Consider the following 19,707-nt stretch of genomic DNA (forward strand, 5'->3'; position numbering starts at 1 on the left):
AGGGTGTAGAGGAAAACATCCAGGCACCCCCGCTTATTACCACGGCGCTAAAATTGCGTCATCATAGCTGGCGGTGTGTCGGCTTTCACACCTCGGTGGCGGCTTTTAGATTGCCAGCTGACCTTATGCGGAGCTTGATGCTGCTCAACATAACGCCTGTTACTAAGCTACAGCATCGCTGCTCGAGATGCCTCAAATTCCACTGGTTTACTGTTGGCATTTTTAGGATTATTGTTCTACCAGTATTTTCTGCAAACGACAGATGCGGCTCTATCTCGCGGCATCCATGTGGTTCAAGGCCGCAGCGACGCCCAGGCACCGTAACGAGCATGAAGCAGAGAAATCACAATCAACACGCTCACTGGCGAGAAAACCTCGCATCATATCCTAGTCCGACCCCTGGAGCCGACTCGAAGAGGGTTTGTTCAGTAGATGACGACAGCCAAATGTGCAAAACCCCCGAGGAGAGAAGAAGCCGTCTTGCGGTTCGGAATCAGGGGGCATAATACAATTTCATATTCAAGTTTCTGATTAGGACTTCTCACTGCAGCCAATGGCTGTAGGAAGTTATACCAACAGAGAAATATTCCGTAACGGTAAGAGATGGGCCGAAGCTGGTGAGGTCCTCCCTGCTCGTCTTTGGCGGAATAATGTTGCTTGGTGAACTATATGAAGCCGAGATATTAACCAGTCGTCTAGATCAACAACTGACTCAAATGATCGCAGCCAAGCTTCGCTTCCCTGTACGTATCCGCTCATCTGCTATTCGTGGGCACTGCAGGACATGACAATACAAACATCCAAGAAACGCAAGAATGCGGTAATTGGTGTTTAAAACCCCCGATCTCCCAGCTATTGGTTCATATCGACCGACCAATAGTGTATAGCTGAGTCGTTGACATCAGCCGAAGCAGAAAACGACGGCTACTGCGCAGGTTACATATGTGAGGTTGCTACCGAACTCGGGTATCTCGTTTGACGGAACGGCGTGCCAACATGCTGGCGATCATTGTCTTGCAACCATCTTCCTACTCGGTGCCATTTCCGTGTGGTCATTCGGTAAGCTGGCGATTCATCCCATTCGTGCGAAATCCAAGTGGTGACGATCTCAGTCTCGCTTGGGCAAGGCGGGGAGACCGGATGGGCCGATCGACGCATGGAAGCCTCGGTGTTCATGACAGCAAGTCTGGAACTTGGTGTCAAGTCAACACTCGGGATGCGCGGTAAGATTAGATCAGGATCGGTCGGCAGCATTTTGCAGCTTTGGCGTTGGGAATTGGTGACTCTAGAGCCTGCCATTCACCAGTCTTAATTGTGTACCATCTTGAGAGGCGGCCGGTCTTGTGCGAGTGAGGGAGCCTACCTTACATGGAGAGTTACCGCGTTGAAATCACTACCGGACTGCTGTCACTTTCTCCCTTCAAAGTCTTGAAGACGCCCGGTCTTTGTCTCTCCTTTTCCCTCAAATAGAAGAGACTCCCGCCTCTTGTGGAGTTTCGGTCTTTTCTCTGGTTTGAATACGAGCTGCTGGGAGTTTCAGGTACTAATCTCCTGCGTTGTATCCGTAGCCATGAAAACGCTGCCAAGGCTGGATCGATATAAAGCTCTTGGCGTAATTGTTTTGGTTGGGCCGACGGGAGATCACAAAGGCCGCATCAGGCGGGCGAAGCAGAGAGGCGCAGAAGAGGAGTCGAGCTGGTGAAAGATGAGAGGTGAGAAACAGATGTGAGAGGGGCAGGTGCGCAGAAAACTTGCGGGTGATTGGCAAGAGACTTTGCCAATGCAGAATGCCAATATTCGCAGTCTTGGCGGCCAATCCCCCTTTTCATAGTGCTACACGCCAAGACCACACTTCGCGCTCACTCACTTTGTTTCTCACTCCATCGGTTGCAATCTCACTCTCTGGTTTTTGAAAAATCGAATTGACAACGTCCAAGCTTTCGATGTCAGGGAAGACGGTCGTAGAGATGTTGTTGCATGTTCTTAAGACTATTGGCTTGTATTTAGCTGAGAAGGGTTGGCAGCTGTATTGCGTCTCACTGTGTTAAGCAACAGGGGCCTGCCCCCTCCTCTGGACCACAGCACGCAACACCCATGTCCTCCCCCATCCGATCAGCAACACATCTGCTCAGATAGGCGACGGCTCCCGCTGTACCTGCACGGCGACACTCTCATTCAAGTTCTTCCTCCAACAGCCAGCGCATGTTCATTTGGATGAGTGCTTGGCATTCATCTATCTCTGAGATGCCGCGCGCGCTACCGCACTTTCAAACGCTTGAAACATGCACGCTTGGCAACTCTAGCGCAGCGTCACATCATCGCGTGCTGGGCAGCGGTACTGCCCATTTTGGGGGCTGGCTGGTTCGTGGTTTCGACGATGAGTGGGTAGTCGCTAGTCATCCGATGAGCCTATTCCCAGCCCCTGTAACCTTCTTCACTTCGTCTGTTCTTTCCAGCATCCCACTTGACAACGTCCCAGTACACCTATCCCACGGAGTGAAAGGTTAGTGCGGTTCTTGCGGGGCTTGGCTATATGGATGGCCCCGCAAGTAGTACGCTAACCTTTCACTCCGTGGGATAGGTGTACCACAGCTACATTCGTGACATACCGAATCGCAAACGAGCTCCGAACTCCACACAGCAGGATGACTACTGCCGGACCCCTTCCCGTTCTATTTGTCTCCTACACTCTTTAGGAAGTCAAGCCATGCCCAGCCCACTGGTTCTGGCAAACATGCCAGCCGTAAGGGACCAGAAAGTGAACCTCCTTACTCGCGCCGTTCATTTCAATGTGACGGTCTTGTGTGAGGCCAATCAGATCTGATGGCGAGCGGTCACGGCCAGCTCTCTGTCCACGGCCTTTTCGTCCCGAGATTCCCAACATCCTGGCGTTCCTCTGAGGTTACCCTAGTCTTTGCTGACGGGGAAATAATCAAGGGAGTCGATGGAGCTGCGGAGTGCATGCGATAGGTTGAGGTGGTTCTGGAAATCAACGTGGGTTGACCTCGTTTGCCGCTTTCAGGAATCACGAAATACCCCATCTAAACTAGAAGCCAAGATTCCGGATCTTCGATCTTTATATATAAGACCTCAGTTATCGTCCCAAGTTTCTGCCCATAGCCTTTCTTGCTCCTCATTCGCGCCTTCTTCAGTCTTTCATTCTACCTTCAGTTCATCCCATTATTCTGACCAACGTGCAGTGCTAGTCACTCGGTTCATACTATCTTGACATCCTTTCTTATTTCAAACTAAACCCAACAACCCCGTACGAACATCAAGATGAAGTTCTCCGCTCTTACCCTCATGGCTGCCCTGGCTGCGGCTTCGCCCACCAACATCCTCAGTGCTCGCAACGAGCTTGCTCGCCGCCAGGCCGCCGAGGCTTGCAACATCGGCTACTGCACGGAGAACGGAGGTACCACTGGTGGTGCCGGTGGTGACACCGTCACTGTCAAGTCCGCCGACGAGCTCGTCGCTGCTGCCAAGAAGGAGGGCCCCCTGACCATCATCGTCTCCGGTGCCATCTCCGGCAGCGCTAAGGTCCGTGTCTCCGCTGACAAGACCATCATTGGAGAGAAGGGCAGCTGTAAGTGGCATACTGTATTCAATCAAGTAGATTGGTTGAGATTAACTGACTGTTTGCAGCCCTGACTGGTGTCGGCCTGTACATCCGCCAGGTCAAGAACGTCATCGTCCGCAACATGAAGATCGGCGGTGTCAAGGCCACTAACGGTGATGCCATCGGCATTGACGAGTCTACCAACGTCTGGGTTGACCACTGCGACCTTTCCGGTGATCTCTCTGGGGGCAAGGACGACCTCGACGGTCTCCTCGACGTCTCCCACGGTGCGGACTGGATCACCGTCTCCAACGTCTACTTCCACGACCACGTACGTTTACCATGATACACACTCTAGTATCAATCGAAGACTAACAAAAGCTCAGTGGAAGGGATCTCTGGTCGGCCACTCGGACTCCAACAGCGGCGAGGACACCGGCAAGCTCCACGTCACCTACGCCAACAACCACTGGTTCAACGTCAACTCCCGCGCTCCCCTCGTCCGCTTCGGTACCGTCCACGTCGTCAACAACTACTACGACAGCTTGATCCTCACCGGCGTTAACACGCGCATGGGTGCCCAGGTCCTCGTCCAGAGCTCCGCCTTCAACAAGTGCCCCGCCAAGGCCATCTTCTTCGCCGACTCCAAGCAGACCGGTTACGCTGTCGCTGAGGATGTTGACCTCGGCGGCTCTGAGAACTCTGCCCCTAAGGGCACCCTCACCTCCTCCTCGCTGCCCTACAAGATCGCGGCGCTCGGCTCCAGCAAGGTTGCCGGCACCATCCCCGGCACCGCTGGCCAGAAGCTGTAAGCGACTCTGTGAGACGTAGATTGAACGTGGCGGGATGAACGCATCTTTCTTTGTACATACTTGACTCAGTATATATGAGTGGCGGCGATGGCCTGTTGATATACACTCCTAATGTGTACATATGGGGTCGAAATGTTTTGCCAGAGCTGGATATTTGGAGGCATTGTATATAAATCTGCCGTCTACTACGTAGACTGAACAAGATTTGCTCCCTAAAATTTGGCTCTCTTGCATCAAGATTGGTGCTTCTCTAACGTTGCAGTGCTTCGAGGGGTGGTTTGGAAATGTGTTTGAGTTGATTCCTACCCCAGCATTGACACCCATTGATCTTCTAGTCTATTGAACTGAGCCACTCTAAATGTACATGGCTGAACGTAGCGTCTAATCTCTCTTCTTAATGCGAGGGAAACACAGCCACACGATAGCGACCACAGCAATGAGAGCCAGGATGATGGGCTGCAGCACAGCGACGCCCTTGCTAGTCGCAATCGCGCCAATGATGAAGGGGAAGACGGTGCCGCCAGTGCCACCAATCGCCATTGCAAAACCGATAGCACTCACATGGATATGCTTAGGAAGTAGCTTGGCAGTCATCATCACAGCACCAGGAAACATGGGTCCTAGAAAGAAGCCCAAGAAGGCCACAGAAATAGCCGAGACCACGAACTGAGGAATGAGCCAGAATAGCAACTGGAGTGCAATGCAGAAGGCCAAGTAGATGGTGATGCACAGTCTTTCGCCATAACGCTCAGTCACGAAGCCTAGACCCGCTCGACCGAGGGCTTGTCCGGCCCAGAAGCCTGTGGCGGAGATACCTGAAGCATAGGCAGACGCTTTGCGGACTCGCAACATGAAAGTGACGATCCAGCCACCGAGGCCAACTGGGGGTGGGATTAGCTATGAACGCAAAGTGAAGCCAAGTGTTTCGGCGACATACCTTCAACACCCATGTATGCGAAGAAGAAGAGGGAGCAGAGCCAAGTGACTTTGGACTTGAGTGCAGCTCTGGTGCCAGCACCACCCTCCTGATCCTCGTGCGCGTGCTCAGCGCGGTAGACAGCGCCCGTCTTTTGCCAAAAGGTGATGGTCAGACCGACCAGCTCGATTACCGACATGCCGACCTAAGAAGTGGTTAACACGGGCTTTTACTTGGCTGGTGTCGTGTTCCTTACCATGAAGTAATAGTAGTTGTACCACGGTAGCTCAGCCTTGACCACCATGGAAGTCGCGATAAGAGGTGAGATCAGGGCCCCTACGGAATAGAACGAATGCAGGAAGCCCTGGATGGTATTCGCCTTGTCCATCGCACCAATCCAAGCACAGAAACATGCGTCCGTCAACCCGTTACCAAAACCACTGATTGTGTTGGCAATGACAAGAACAGGATAGGGAGGATGGAGAGCGAGGATGATGTAGGTGATGATGTGGCAAATGGGCGCCATGACGGCGACGCCTCGCTGGCCAAGCTTCTGGTGAATGCGAGCATTGGTGAAGGCCGCGACGGAATAACCGGCGAATGGGGTCAGAAAGATAAGAGATACGATAGTGTAACTGAGGTCATAATAGGTTTCGAGCTGTTCATCAGTGAGCATTGTCGATCCTGTGTCTTGAACATGGGAGCATGACATACGTATGGGATTAAAGCCTGTAAACTGTCAGTTGAGGTCAGGTTGCGGTCAAAAGGCAAGATGACTTACACCAACTGCCGCGTCGTTCATTCCGGCAATGATGAAAGAAACGAAGCAGAAAGCAAGTCGGCCCATGTTGCCCTTCGGCGAGTTCCATCGTTCAATCTCTCCATGTGCATTGGGTGGCGGGGTGACATCACCACCCTTCGAGTCGATAGACTGGTGCTCTTCGGGGCCGTCTTTCTTCGGCGAAACGTCTCCAACAGAACGTCCACCGCTCGAGCCAAGACGGCCGAGCTCGTACGCCTCAGAGCCGAACGCCGTGTGACGTGTGTCAACGCGGGTCTCTGTAGCTGTTTGTGACATGGCGATCGGAGACGCGACTGCGCGCTGTCGTTGCAAAATCCGAATGTCTGAAGCGACTAGTTGAATGTCAAGAAGATGAAGAAGTCATCGTGTATTAAAATACGGTCAGCGGAATTGACCTGGCCCGCCCTCGCTTTCGCATCCGATGGTTGAGAACGGCGGGGCGGGGAAGCCGGTGACGGTGCCCCGATGATTACCCGGGCGATCGGAGACTCAACCGGAAGAGCTAGCGGAGTGTCGCTCGGAGTTTTCGATGACTAAAGCGTTCTGGAGGCGGCTTTGGAAGAATATGGTTGGCTGTTCCTCCTGACTCGGCCCAGTAAAGTGGTTCAGGTCATGCGGGCCGAGTCAACAGAGGAAGTTCTCCGCGAGTTTTCCGCGACTGAACGAGACATCGAACGCGACCTTTCTTGTCTGACTGAGATTCTAAGATCCTTTTGGCAGAGTTGATGGTTGAAACACGAGATGAGGTCTGGCAAAGTCTGCAAAAGGATCGAGCTTCTGAGCTCAGTCACAGGTCATGTAATTCCTCATCTGCTTATTCACCGATGGTTAAACAATGGTCCCTGATATGTTCATATGAGGAGCAAATTACGTACAAGTTGTCAAAGTGGCGCGACTTGTCGCATCCATGATGCGATGCGAAGCCTGGGCATAGGACTGCTTGAGAGATTCGGCGCTCGCTTGTATACCGGGCGCCGACAGGACCGATATGCCCCATATTTTCGGCGCAGATATCGGTCCCGTCTTGGGTCTTTCATCCGGAGGCACTCCCGATAATTCTAGGGTTTCGAGTCCATGTGGCAGATTGAATGCTCGCTCCAAGACGTCTCTTCGGCCAGGGCATTTAGCGTGGGTAATAACTCATAGTGCATGAGTCACTAGAAGCAACACGAAGAACCCAGCTTTTCAGCCTACAAAGAATAGCTTTCATCTTGAGTACGCATCAACTTGATAATATAGTTGCCAGGAAAAGTTGCGCTCCAAAGATGAACCTTTCGTTGTGACCGTAAATTGAGACAATCCGATTTACTCAGGCACCCGTAAGCATGGAAAACCGTCATGTCTCCACATACAACACAGATTGAAATGAATCTGGTAGTCTCATTCCCTCAATACACCGAATGGGTAAATCGGGCTACCGGTCCCAGGTTGTTCCATTCCACACTTTTATCCAAGGTGCGAATCAGGCGATGCGCCGGAATGCGCGGGAGCCTCCCTTTCGTGGCACGACAAGACCCGGAGTGTGGGAGCCCGACACGAACCGGAAATATCCACAAAATCTCCTACTCCGGCAAACTGGCCCAGTCATGCTCCAGCGGACTTTGAGGTCATTGAAATAAGCGCCAATCACAACGCTAAATGAAAACCATCAGCGGGGAATTGCGCGTAGTTAGGTAATCGCGTTGTATCGGGAGCCACCATTGAAGAATCATTAGCGGCGGCTCCTTTATTCGCTGTGGGATGATGCGGATTGTCGCAAGGTGCCGTCTTAAAGCGAAGCTGACACCCGACTCCCGTGGGCGGCATTTGTTACCCCGCCTGCACGTCGATAGCTGTTGCATTTCCACGAGAACGCCGCACGATTGCAGATCACAGATCCCCGGTACTGATCCACATCGCCATGGCCACACCTGGTGCCGACTCGGCGACAAGGGCGGGAGAGCCGCCCGAGTTCATTGAAGTGGGCGACACGGCCACGCCCGAAGAGGCGTCTGAGCCTGAAGACTGGGATGCGCGCTCATCAACGTCGACCTCGTTAGCATCCGGCATCCAGAGGCATGCGTTCGCCAACGGTCGGAGGTGAGATTGATACCATTGAGTGCTTGATCTTGGCCCCTCGGGACTGACAGGGCTATCAAGGTATCATGCTTACCGCGATGGGAGATATCCCATTCCCAACGACGAGACAGAACAAAATCGCGAGGATATGAAGCATGCTATGGTACTGGAGTTGAGCGACGGGAAGCTTTTCCATGCCCCGATCGGTGATCACCCCCAAAAGATTATCGACCTTGGAACGGGCACTGGTACGGTCACCCTGCAAATCCCAACGCGGCGAGTTGTATGCTAATAACGGTTCACAGGTATCTGGGCAATGGAAGGTATGTCAACGACAGCGTTGAGATCCCATGTAGATTGACTGGAGCTAAGATGATTGATTCAGTTGGAGACCAGTACCCTGGTGCTGAGGTGACCGGCGCCGACTTATCACCCATTCAACCTGATTGGTAAATCATGCGCAAATTTGTCCTGTCTTTCTTGCCATGTTCTAACGTTGTCAAGGATTCCGCCAAATGTGCGCTTCATAGTAGATGATGTCGAAGACGAGTGGTTGGTATGTCTACAATGCACGTCACTATCGGTGTGAAGGATTGTTGCTGATAGAGAGCCGTCCATTTCAGTTTGACAAGGACTTTGACTTCATCCATATGCGCAACCTGGCGACTTGGGTTCACAATCTCCCCAAGCTCTTGGAACGCTGTTTCGCGTAAGACTCTTCTGCTCTTTCTTCCATCAAGTTTGCTATGCGCTCTGCTAACTCAGGACTTGTAGTAACCTTAAGCCCGGCGCTTGGGTTGAAACCCAAGACTTCAACTCCAACGTCAACTGTGACGACGGGACCATGCCTGACGACTGGGCCCTTATTAAATTTTGGGCTCTCCTTCACGAGGCCATGCTCAAGCTAAACGTTGACATTCGGGTTGCCCCACGAATCGGCGAACTGATGGAACAGGCCGGATTCGTCAACGTGAGAAAGACAGCCTACAAAGTGCCGGTTGGCACTTGGCCTAGGAACAACATTCTCAACCTTGTGGGCGAGTACATGCGCACGATTATGGAGGATCTGCTTGGCGCAGCTGCGAGCAAGCCCCTCAAGACGTTAGGCATGACAGACACGGAGATCCAAGTCTTCCTCGTGTCTGTACGAAGTGCGCTGAGGGATCGCAACGTGCACGCTTATGGCACATATTACTCATGGGTTGGGCAGAAGCCGCTTGATGCGTAGTCATGGTGGTGGACAAGAACTGTTAGCTTCATCCTCAATTTGAATGTACGATCGATTGTTTTCTGTCAAGCTCTTCAGCGAAAGTTTGGGTATCGCATAAACGGCAGCTCTTTATGGTATTGGATCCTGTATAGCAACCTTCGGTTAAGCCATTTACGAAACACCGGAGAAGAAACGCACCTGTGGTAGAACTTTGAGTAACATGTAAACAAGAAAAAAGCAGAACTTGTCTCGGAACCAAGAAGAATCTGGAATGCAGCTGGAAAGACATCTTGTGATCACTTTCAGCTGATGAGAAGACAGAAGAGAGCCTGAGATGGTTAGCCACGACGTGCCCCCTTTGTTTCTGAGAACTTCGCCAGTGCCCCTTCAACTTCTAACAGGTCAGATTCCCGCGATAAGCAGACGGGACTCGGGAGCAGAGGATCGGCCAAGACGAAAATTGTCAAAGCACACACCGCCAGCAGCGGTCTGGTAAGCGCCAACAATGTTGTTGCCTAAGACTTGCTGCACATCCGGGCTTGCTAACATTGTAGGTGCTGTGACTTGGATCGGTACTGGCCTTTATCATGTGGATCGTCCAATAGAACCGATCGTCCTGAACCATGCACACATGTGCGAAGACACGAATGATGGCGTTCTCATGTCGCTCCGCAATTTTCCATGGCCATTCCAGGTTGTGTTCGGAAGGCACATCTCATTTGGCATGGGGACGCGAGTGGCACAGAAGGATGCAAGTTACCGATTGTGCTTCCCTATTGTCTCGAAAACTCAGAATCGTCCAACAATTCACTCGCGCGTCAACCCTAGTTCGCCCAGCCATGCAGGTGCCCTTCTGTGAAACCAGCTGAAATTCTGTACCACGTTGGAGAAAGAGGGGATGATCAATTGTCTGGGAATGATGGTTTCTTGACCTGGGCCAAGACGATATCGGTATGTTTGTCGAAATGCCGAGAGAAAACGATCCATAACGGGCTTTTCTCCTCCATCTGATTTACTCGAGCTTTACTGGGTCGGGAAGGCCCCGGTATCTCGGTAGTCGCAAGTAAGACATTCCCAAGTCCAATCGGTGTGAGACATACCATGTGGACTTGGCACATCTGCAATAATAACGCCAGATGCCCGTTGCTTTGGGCCAGCGAATCCTGCAGGCAAATGTTACTCAACTTTGAATGCCAACTGCACTCGACCGCTGTCCTCTGGTTTCCATGAAAAAGGGGGCCCTGTCCGAGCTGCCATCTCGTCAACTTTGAAAGGCACAGTGTTACGTTTGTCGGAACATTACAGTCTACACACCGTTACTTCTCGTATTACACGCTGGCATATTCTTATTTGATCCCTCTCCCCCGCTGCCGGTGTTTGCCTGAGCTATTCAAGAGGCCTTTTTCACAGTGCCAACCCTTGTCAAGGTGGATTCACGTATCCATCGAGTTTCTCAATTTGACATCTATCAGCATGTCGAATCTTCACAGCGACAGTCATGATCCAGGGAAGGTTTTTCCTCGGGATATTGAGCGCAAGATAAGCGATGCCGAAGTCAGCAACACGACCCCGGACGCCTCGTTGAGAGAGAAGCACAGCGCCGCCCATATTCAAGGCATCCACTCAATCGATGATGACGACAAAGCAAAGCTGCGATCTACTATTGTGCGCAAGTTCGATGTCCGCCTGGTGCCAGCAATGTTTCTGGCCCACCTTCTGTTCTTCCTGGACAAGGGAAATATTGCTCTCGCCCGTATCAATGGCCTCGAAGAGGATCTCAAACTCGAAGGCAACCAATTCAACTCATCGTTGGCGATGTTCTTCATCCTCAACATTCTGTTCAATATCCCTGGAAACCTCGCTGTGCGTCGTGTTGGTGGCGCGGTCTGGCTACCATCCCTGATTGTCGCATGGGGACTGGTCACAATCTCTTCAGGCTTCATACGCAACTTTGTCGGACTATGCGTCACTCGCGTCTTCCTTGGTCTGACTGAGAGTTCTTTCCTTGGGGGTGTTCTGATATATCTTGGCTTCTTCTATACGGCTGACGAACTTATCCTGCGCGTCGGACTATTCTACTCCAGCACTGCCCTAGCAGGATTTCTTGGAGGTCTTTTAGCTGGCGGACTTGGTGAGATCAGAGTCGCAGACTACAATGGATGGCCTTGGATCTTCTTCGTCGAAGGATGTCTAACTGTCATTCTTGGAACTGCCTTGTTCTTCTTCCTTCCACATACACCGGCCGAGGCAAAGTTCTTGTCTCCCGTAGAGAGAAAGCTCGCTGTCCATCGCATGCAAGCTCAAGATCGCTGGCACTTCCTGGAACCCCAGCAGTTAGACGGTCGTGAATCTCATGAGAATGATTCAGCTATGGAAGCGACCATCTCGAAGGACCCTCTTAACTGGGCAACAGCCAAGAGCGCCATCTTCAACGTCGTCACCCTCACCATTGCTGTCGGCGCCTTTTTCTCTATCGAGGCCATTTACAGTTTCGCCATGTTCTTCCCGACCATCATCGCTGCTATGGGGTACAGAAGTCTCCAAGCGTCCTTGATGACGGCCCCGCCCAATTTGCTCGCCCTCATCTTCACAGTTGGCATCTGCTTTTGGAGTCAAAGGTCCGGGAAAACGGCCCTCCCCCTGAATATATGCAGCATCATCGGGGTTTTTGGGTACATGATGCTCATTATTGGAGCAAAAGTTGGCCCGCCGCCGCTCGGTATGAACGCCAAGGTCCAGTACGCTGGCTCATTCCTCGTTGCGATGGCAGTCAATGGAACACCGCCTCTGGCCCTTACTTGGCTAAGCATCAACGCATCGCCACACTACGTGCGAGCCGTTGCTTTGGGATTTGTGTTATCAATTGGGAACACTGCTGCATTCCTGGCATCATTCACTTACATCAAGACAGAGGCGCCTCAGTAAGTTTCGCATTCTGATTCACACCTTCTGATGCTGACTTGGGACGCAGATACATCAAAGGGCATTCGATCAACTTTGGATGCCTCTTTAGTCTCCTTATTATCGGTGTCACACTTCCGTTGTACATGAATTGGGAGAACATGAAGCGTGAGCGGGGCGAGCGAGATTACAGGCTAGATGAGAGCCGGCAGAATGGCTTGTCCAAGGAGGAATATGAGTTTAGACTTGGATGGATGCATCCGGGTTTCCGTTTCAAGGTTTGAAGCCTTTTTCAAAGCTTTCATTTGCAGCAAGTGAGAGTCGGGGTTGTAAACATGAGGTAAAGTACACATGGGAGGACAGGTGGTCGAGATATTGCTGAGATACCATGGGAAATACAAGAGAACTTTCCACCGAGGACAGTGAGTCTCTCCTTGAAATGCGCGTCTCCATTGATATCACAGCACGCGATTAATACCTATGGTTCATCTGCCCGCCTATCGAGTCAGGAGTTCTCCGAAGCGCCTGGAACTCACCACCGAACATGGCCCGTGAGTCTGTCATGAGATTGCCTTCAGCCCACGACACATCTTCATTACTCATGCATCCAGCTGACGCGGTTACTCAAGAGCCTAGGCCAACGATTGGTGAGGTGACCAAACACTCCAACTTGAACAACAAAAGAAGTTAGGGCCTTGGTAAATTATCATCAAGGTCGTCGACAGACCGAACTGAAAAATACGTACCGAATGCCAGGCTTAAACGCCGATCCGCTCGGTTATCGCCGCTGTGCAGCCGCCGTCACGACGCTAAAACACAAAACACAGGGGCAAACAACAGCAATTTCGATCCGTTGCCGAGGTGGATCCCCCCGTCAATCAACCTCCTTTCACCCTTCACTTCGACTTCGGACGACACCAGTCTTCGGCACTGAGCCGACTTCATCTGTGCGGGCCGTGCTGCGTGTTGCGAGACGGGCTTCATCAGAGCGTGCATACAGACAGACAGACAGACAGACAGACAGGAACGATGACGGGCCACGGTCTCCTTTTCTTCATCCCGGGCAATCCAGGCCTTGTCGACTACTACACCGACTTCTTCGACTCGGTCAAGGCCCGCATCGGATGGGCGGATGGCCACATCCACGTTCACGGCCGCGATCTGTTTGGGTTCCGCGACGACAGCCATGAGCCCTTTAGCAATGAGCACCCGCCGTACGACCTGGAGCACCAGGTCGAGGCTGTTTACAACCATCTGGCGTCGCTGCGGCGAACAGACTCGACGCGGAATGCGCCGGGAAAGAAGGGCGAGCCGTATGACTTCATCATCTTAGCGGGGCACTCTGTGGGAAGCTACATCGCGCTTGAGATTTTTCACAGACACCTGAAGGACCCCTCACGTGCACCGCACCTAAAGCTTCACGCGGGTATCTTGCTGTTCCCGACGGTTACGCACATAGCCCAGTCTCCCGCTGGGAAGAGGCTGGACCTCATCCGCACGACACCAATGCTCAACAACACCGCACATGTCATCGCGCAACGATTTTTGGACCTGTGGCCCGCGGCTGCATTGCGGTGGTTTGTAAGCAACGTCCTGGGGATGGGTACCAAAGCCGCCGAAGTCACGACGGGGTTCCTGAAGAGCCGCGACAGTGTGTGGCAGGCTCTGCATATGGGCAAGGATGAGATGAAGGTCATCACTGAGGAGAAGTGGGACAAGGAACTTTGGGAAATCGAAGAGGACGACCTTGGCAGCGGCAGTGGGAAGAGAACCACGCCTAGGTTCTTCTTTTACTTCGGAAAGAAAGACCACTGGGTCGCAGACCACTTCAGAGATCACTTCATCCGGGCCCGCGAGAAGCACATCGAAAATGGCTGGGCACGAGTAGAGATTGATGAGAAGAGCCTCCCTCATGCCTTTTGCACCACAGAAAAGAACAGCGAGCTGGTTGCTGAAAAGGTTGCACAGTACTTGAAGGAGCTTTGGGATGGGCTTTCACCATCAGAGTCGTCGTAAGGCAGGGGACATTATGATTTTAGAGGGTTACATGATACTAGACAATAGACAATAATTGTATTGCTCCCGTCGCTCTTGTGATATCCTACACACAAAGAAAAAGGTTCTGGTGTCAGAATTTTGCTTGCTCCAAAACTCCGTTCACTTCCCATGCATCAGCTTGCCTCGAGTCTTCCACTCTACATGCATGCTTCCTGTCGTCGCCCCTGAGGACCAGTGTCGTCTTGCTGACATTTAGCTGTGATCTATATTTGCCGAATCTCTGTCACATCCTCCGAGTCCTACGTAGAATTTAGTTAGGCATCGGCCTGCCAATTTGCAGGCTACTAACGCTAGCAGTCTACAACGAATGTCAGTGTTAATTCGACAGCATTTCATCTCAATAACTCACCTCCGCCTCCGCCTTTTGCTTCTTACGCCTCATCAGGCCATAAATGAACACCCCCATCGCCAACAATGACACGCCGGCTGCGGAAGTTGTCAGTTGACGTTCAAGTGAGGACTCATTCATGGAAACTTACCAACACCGCCAAAAACACCCAACAACACAACAGCGGTAGGAGTTCCGCCTGCTCCCTTTGGCATGGAGCTGGCAGAAGCAGAAGATGCGGGTGGAACAGCAGCCGCAGGGGGTGGTAACGGGTTTGCGCCGGTCGGAGGAGGAGTGGAACCAGGAGGAATAGGAGGCGCAAGGCCTAACGAAGAGCTCATGGGGGGCAGAGGAGGAGGCGGTGGGTTCATGACTGGCGGAGGAGGTGGAGGCGGCGGGGTGTTAGCCGGAGGCGGAGGCGGAGGAGGCGCCGCACTCGTAACTGGCGGCGGCGGCGGCAGCGGTGCTGGCTGAGGGTTGATCACAGGAGGCGCCGGCGCCGGTGTTGCAGTGACCGTGACTGTTGTCGGGATCATGATCATCACCGTCTCGGTGATGGTCGCAGCTGATGGGGTCACTGTGACGAAGATCGTGACCGTCGGGACGTTTGCATTATTATTAGGAGGCAGTCCGTTTGCCGGGGGAGCTGTTCCTGGTGTTCCCGGCTGTGGCTGGCCATTGTTGATGATGATACCGCCAGCTTGACCCAACACAGACAGAAGTTGGTTCGGATCGATGGGGAGAGCGTTGGCGTTGGGAGGGCCATTCGCGGCTGCCGCAGCCTTTACCGCGTCCGGGTTGGTCTTCGCATTTTGCTCCTCGCGCTCGACAATTTCCGCCATTTTGATATCCGTTCGACTTTCCTTCACTTCCACTTGTTCTTGTCCTTCCTTCCTTCTTTCAAGACAACCAAGGTCTTGAGTCTGACCAGCGAAGGCGAGGGTCTTCTTCGGTAGACGGGCCGAGAGGCGACTACACACTTACAAGCATATCACAGATTGCTTGCCGCAGAAGACCGATTTGTTGAGCAACCGAGAGAGTGTGGTGCTAGGGTATGAATGAACAGCCGCTCACTGCTGAAAGACGTGGAGGCACCCATGCAGTTTTAATCCAGGCCCTGTCTTGGACGTGCAACTATTTGACTTCTGGCTCGTGTCAAACTTACAGGACCGAGGCGCCACCACTCGGGCCTTCGGTATGGCTCTACGGCATTGGGATTGCCTCATTGGGTAAGTGGGCGGCAGGTTTCTGGGTGAAGATGCTGAGGTTTTGGGTGTCAAATCCAATGTCCCCGAACACTGGAGGAAAAGAAGGTGTAATTGTGGGCTTTTCGGAGAACGTGCGCTCCCCGACCCCCTCATCGTTCTCATCTTCCGCTCTGAGTTCAAGGTTCGGCTGCTCTGATTTGCGTTGAAGGGGCCCTGGAGGGATTGGGGGCCACACCCTCTGATGGGTGTAACCACTGCGACGCCGTGTCGAAGCAGCCTCGGTGTTTCAAGAGCAGGCCAGAATTGGCCCAGAAGATGGGATGCCAAATGGCTTTTTGTGTTTTTCGAAACCAGTTTCTGTAACCTGCAGTCGCCGTGCATCTGAGAGGGTGGGAGCTCGGCCGTGCGTTGAGTCGCAGGCTATCCCCGTCCAACTCTTCAAGGGGTGAGACTTGTTCCCGCTTTCTGCCACCCTCTTCCATCCCAATGGGTTGTAATTCATCAGCTTGTTTTCTGAAAAGGATCAATTGCTCCTTGGATTTCTGTATTCGCGATCCTCCTGACGTCAAAGCCGATTATGGCCAGCAACCGGCTGCGTCACTGCGTGGCGGTGAAAAATAAGGCTTTCCTTCAGTGTGAATGAATGCTGGAGCCCTTATATGCTTCCATGCAACCGAGCGCAATGTTCATTAGTGCCGCTTAGATAGGCTTCTATAGACTCTCTTCGACCGACGACGACCGAAGGAAGGCAAGATCAACAGAGCTATGAACCCCAGCAGACTCCAATCGCAGCAACAAAGGCCCGGCGTGAAGAGGGGTGTTCTGGGAAGTTTGTCTGCAGCTTCAGCGGCAGCCTACAACTTTCTTGCTCACGACTTTGAATTTGTGCCGGACCGATATCATGACGACAAGTTCTTTCCCACACGGCTATCTCGGGCGGGATCTAGTATCCGACTCGGTCGCGCCCGCGGCCGGAACAACTATCCACTGAGACCGCCGCCCATTCGGAAGAGGACATGGCAGAAGGATGCGAACGGGGAGTTGCGCAGCAAATCATTCGAGGACTCCCAGTTCAGCCACCCATACGATGAAGCACGCGGAGGAAACGACCGAAACCCGTTTGACGACGCCAATGAGGTAGAAGAGCAGGACGATGAGGCCGACGACGACGAACCGTACCACGTCTTTCCGAAGCGACAAAAATGGCTGGTCATTGTGATCATCGCTACAGCCGGCCTCTTCAGCGGATTGTCATCCAATATTTACAACCCGTCTCTTGATGCCGTTGCGCAGGTAAGATTCGGCCCGTTCCAGTGCTTATATAGTGAGAGCGAGGGTGATGCTGATGCTGATTATGATTACTTGCAGGACCTCAAAGTCAGCTCCTCACAGGTTTCTCTGACAATCACGTCTTACCTTATCATGCAAGCCGTGTCTCCTCTTCTATGGGGACCCATGTCAGACACATTGGGTCGGAGGCCGACATACATAGCCTCTTTTGCGGTTTACATAGGCGCCAATGTCGCGCTTAGCTTCTCACCGAATTATCCGGTGCTGCTCATTTTCAGGGGTGTCCAGGCCGCAGGGAGTGCGTCAACTGTCAGTATCGGTAAGTTGCCATAGTCTCCGTTTCTCCCTTCGACTACCCAATCTGGCAACTAACGGCAGTTCCAAGGCAATGGAGTCATTCAGGATATCTCGCCGACTTCCGAAAGGGGCGCGTTCATTAGTTTCTACCAGGCCAGTAAGCTAAGTTGTCAACATGCTACAACACCATCAACTGACACGACCGCAGTTCGAAACTTCAGCACAGCGATAGGTCCCGTACTGGGCGGCGCCTTGGCTAATTCTCTCGGCTTCCGCTCAGTGTTTGTCTTCTTGCTCATTGCCTCGACGCTTATTATTATTGCAATAATTGTGTTTCTTCCCGAGACAATGAGAAGCATCGCTGGCAATGGCGCAATAAGACTCAAAGGTCCAGTTTACAAGCCTTTGATCAGGTACATCAGGAAAGAGCCTAGGTACATGCAAGATCCAGACGGTCCTCTGAATTCCAACAAAGTCACCATCTGGACGTTCCTCAGACCCTTCAGACTGTTCAGGGAGAAGGATCTTGTCATCAACCTCGTTTGGGGTGGGTTCGTCTACGCTATCTGGAACATGGTCACCACCAGCACCACACCTGTCTTCAAAGCACGGTTCCCTTTCCTGAACGAGCTCCTCCTGGGTGTGGCATTCTTACCCAACGGTAAGCGGGGTCTCCCACTCCAACCCTTTCCTCAGCTGCAGCGAATCCCAACGATTCTTTCGGCTGAGGGAAGCATGTATCAACTCGACTGACTTATCATGTGTAGGCTTCGGAACCATTGTCGGCTCTGTCTTGGCCGGGAAGCTGTTGACCCGGGATTACAGGGCCATTTCGGCCGAATACAAGGCAACGCATAACATGAGGGAGGACGAAGAGTTGTCCCCAAAAGACATACCGCCAGATTTTCCCCTTGAGAAGGTCCGCTTACAACGGCTTCCGTGGATAGTAGCATTATTCACCGCTTCCATCACCGGCTACGGCTTTTCCTTGGCATACCCTGCGGCGACATCTCGACCCGGTTGGATAGCACTCCCCCTCGTGCTTCAATTTCTCATTGCAGCCTCGGCAAACGCCATATTTGCTCTCAATCAGACAATTATCTCGGATCTTTGTCCCGGTCAGGGTGCAAGCGCAACAGCTATCAATAATCTAGTGCGATGTGGTCTTGCCGCCCTGGGCGTGGCCTTTGCGGAACAGATGATCAACGCTGTAGGGCCGGGGACAGCGTTCCTGGTGTTGGCTTTGGTGGTCATAGCCGTTTCACCCATCCAAGTTCTCAACCAATATAGAGGGCCCAAATGGCGGGCGGACAGGGCAAGGAGAGGCGGCTCAAAGGCCACTGCGGCGGTGGAGGATCGACAAAAGGCTGGAATATAGGCCTGGCATAACGCAAAAACAGTTGGAGCATTTGTTTGCAATCACATTGGGAATCATATTGGACGAAGCGAGCATACTCAGCATCATTAGAATTTACACGATACAGATCATTACATGAAATACCATCATACAGATCATTGGGTGTCGAGCATAAGCCATGATACCCATGGCTAAGATACATACATCTATTGGTAGAACTGGATACTATTTCTGTAGATCTTTCAAATTCTATCTACTCTGAAGTCATTGTAGCGAGATTGGCTCCAGCTCTAATCCATACGAGATATCATAGGACCCTCCTCGAGCTGGAGTAGACTTCCGCCTTGATGCTGGGCGTTGTCATCAACTGCCATCATCACCGAAGTCAACTTCGCACGATCTTCTAAATGATCCTTCATGATCAACGTACCCATATTTCTGGCGAACTAATCGACTGGGATTAACCCTTCACCATCACAAATCTTACGGCAATCAGCCCCGCTGAACACGGTTTAGAGTTGCTCAGGGGGCGATCTTGTGCGTTGCAGGCCGTCTGGTGTTTGCGTTGAAACACGGGACCCGGGTCCTGTAGCCAAGGAGATCCCAGCAGCAAAGCATCCCAAACCAATGTCGGTGGTCCGTACTCAATGCCTGGTTGCCGCATAGGTTTCCCAAAGCGGTGGGCATTGGCGCCACTCGCCGTGCGCCGAAAACCGCATTCACGTGGCATCTCGGCTATTTGGCATTGTCACATTTGATAGATTAGACAGCTCCTGTCAGATGGAGTACGGAGAAATTTGAAAAGAGCGGTTGCCGGAGTTACGGCAGCGCTATGGCTGCAGGACTCGGTATGCTCATGTCAGTTTGACAGATGCACCTGCCGTCTTCCGTAGCCGGTGTGTTGAAGGATT

At 52.4% G+C, this 19,707-nt stretch overlaps 6 protein-coding genes across 6 annotated transcripts; 4 read left to right on the top strand and 2 right to left on the bottom strand.

Annotated features, from left to right (window-relative positions):
• Window positions 1-3,279: 3,279 nt before the first annotated feature.
• Window positions 3,280-4,371, top strand: GCG54_00012655 (putative pectate lyase B; the record flags this gene model as incomplete). The annotated part of the gene is made up of 3 exons (XM_045412530.1): window positions 3,280-3,586; window positions 3,646-3,890; window positions 3,946-4,371. 3 exons carry the CDS (start codon window positions 3,280-3,282, stop codon window positions 4,369-4,371), a joined length of 978 nt encoding a protein of 325 aa, XP_045267235.1.
• A 381-nt stretch (window positions 4,372-4,752) lies between these two features.
• GCG54_00012656 (Bypass of stop codon protein 6) lies at window positions 4,753-6,365 on the bottom strand (the record flags this gene model as incomplete). The annotated part of the gene is made up of 5 exons (XM_045412531.1): window positions 4,753-5,252; window positions 5,309-5,492; window positions 5,544-5,945; window positions 6,002-6,016; window positions 6,069-6,365. 5 exons carry the CDS (start codon window positions 6,363-6,365, stop codon window positions 4,753-4,755), a joined length of 1,398 nt encoding a protein of 465 aa, XP_045267236.1.
• A 1,624-nt stretch (window positions 6,366-7,989) lies between these two features.
• GCG54_00012657 (Secondary metabolism regulator LAE1) lies at window positions 7,990-9,375 on the top strand (the record flags this gene model as incomplete). The annotated part of the gene is made up of 7 exons (XM_045412532.1): window positions 7,990-8,168; window positions 8,229-8,395; window positions 8,453-8,470; window positions 8,533-8,596; window positions 8,652-8,703; window positions 8,771-8,856; window positions 8,922-9,375. The coding sequence occupies 7 exons, from the start codon at window positions 7,990-7,992 to the stop codon at window positions 9,373-9,375; spliced, it is 1,020 nt and encodes a 339-aa protein (XP_045267237.1).
• Window positions 9,376-10,830: 1,455 nt separating this feature from the next.
• GCG54_00012658 (putative metabolite transport protein NicT) lies at window positions 10,831-14,274 on the top strand (the record flags this gene model as incomplete). The annotated part of the gene is made up of 3 exons (XM_045412533.1): window positions 10,831-12,278; window positions 12,329-12,536; window positions 13,267-14,274. The coding sequence occupies 3 exons, from the start codon at window positions 10,831-10,833 to the stop codon at window positions 14,272-14,274; spliced, it is 2,664 nt and encodes an 887-aa protein (XP_045267238.1).
• Window positions 14,275-14,566: 292 nt separating this feature from the next.
• GCG54_00012659 (uncharacterized protein) lies at window positions 14,567-15,634 on the bottom strand (the record flags this gene model as incomplete). Its single annotated transcript, XM_045412534.1, has 4 exons — window positions 14,567-14,614; window positions 14,666-14,742; window positions 14,796-15,567; window positions 15,629-15,634. The coding sequence occupies 4 exons, from the start codon at window positions 15,632-15,634 to the stop codon at window positions 14,567-14,569; spliced, it is 903 nt and encodes a 300-aa protein (XP_045267239.1).
• A 983-nt stretch (window positions 15,635-16,617) lies between these two features.
• Window positions 16,618-18,817, top strand: GCG54_00012660 (Itaconate transport protein; the record flags this gene model as incomplete). Its single annotated transcript, XM_045412535.1, has 5 exons — window positions 16,618-17,145; window positions 17,221-17,461; window positions 17,528-17,596; window positions 17,648-18,100; window positions 18,207-18,817. The coding sequence occupies 5 exons, from the start codon at window positions 16,618-16,620 to the stop codon at window positions 18,815-18,817; spliced, it is 1,902 nt and encodes a 633-aa protein (XP_045267240.1).
• Between the last annotated feature and the right edge of the window lie 890 nt (window positions 18,818-19,707).

Source organism: Colletotrichum gloeosporioides (genome assembly GCF_011800055.1).
Source record: "Colletotrichum gloeosporioides strain Lc1 chromosome Unknown consensus_24, whole genome shotgun sequence".
Taxonomy (NCBI): domain Eukaryota; kingdom Fungi; phylum Ascomycota; class Sordariomycetes; order Glomerellales; family Glomerellaceae; genus Colletotrichum; species Colletotrichum gloeosporioides.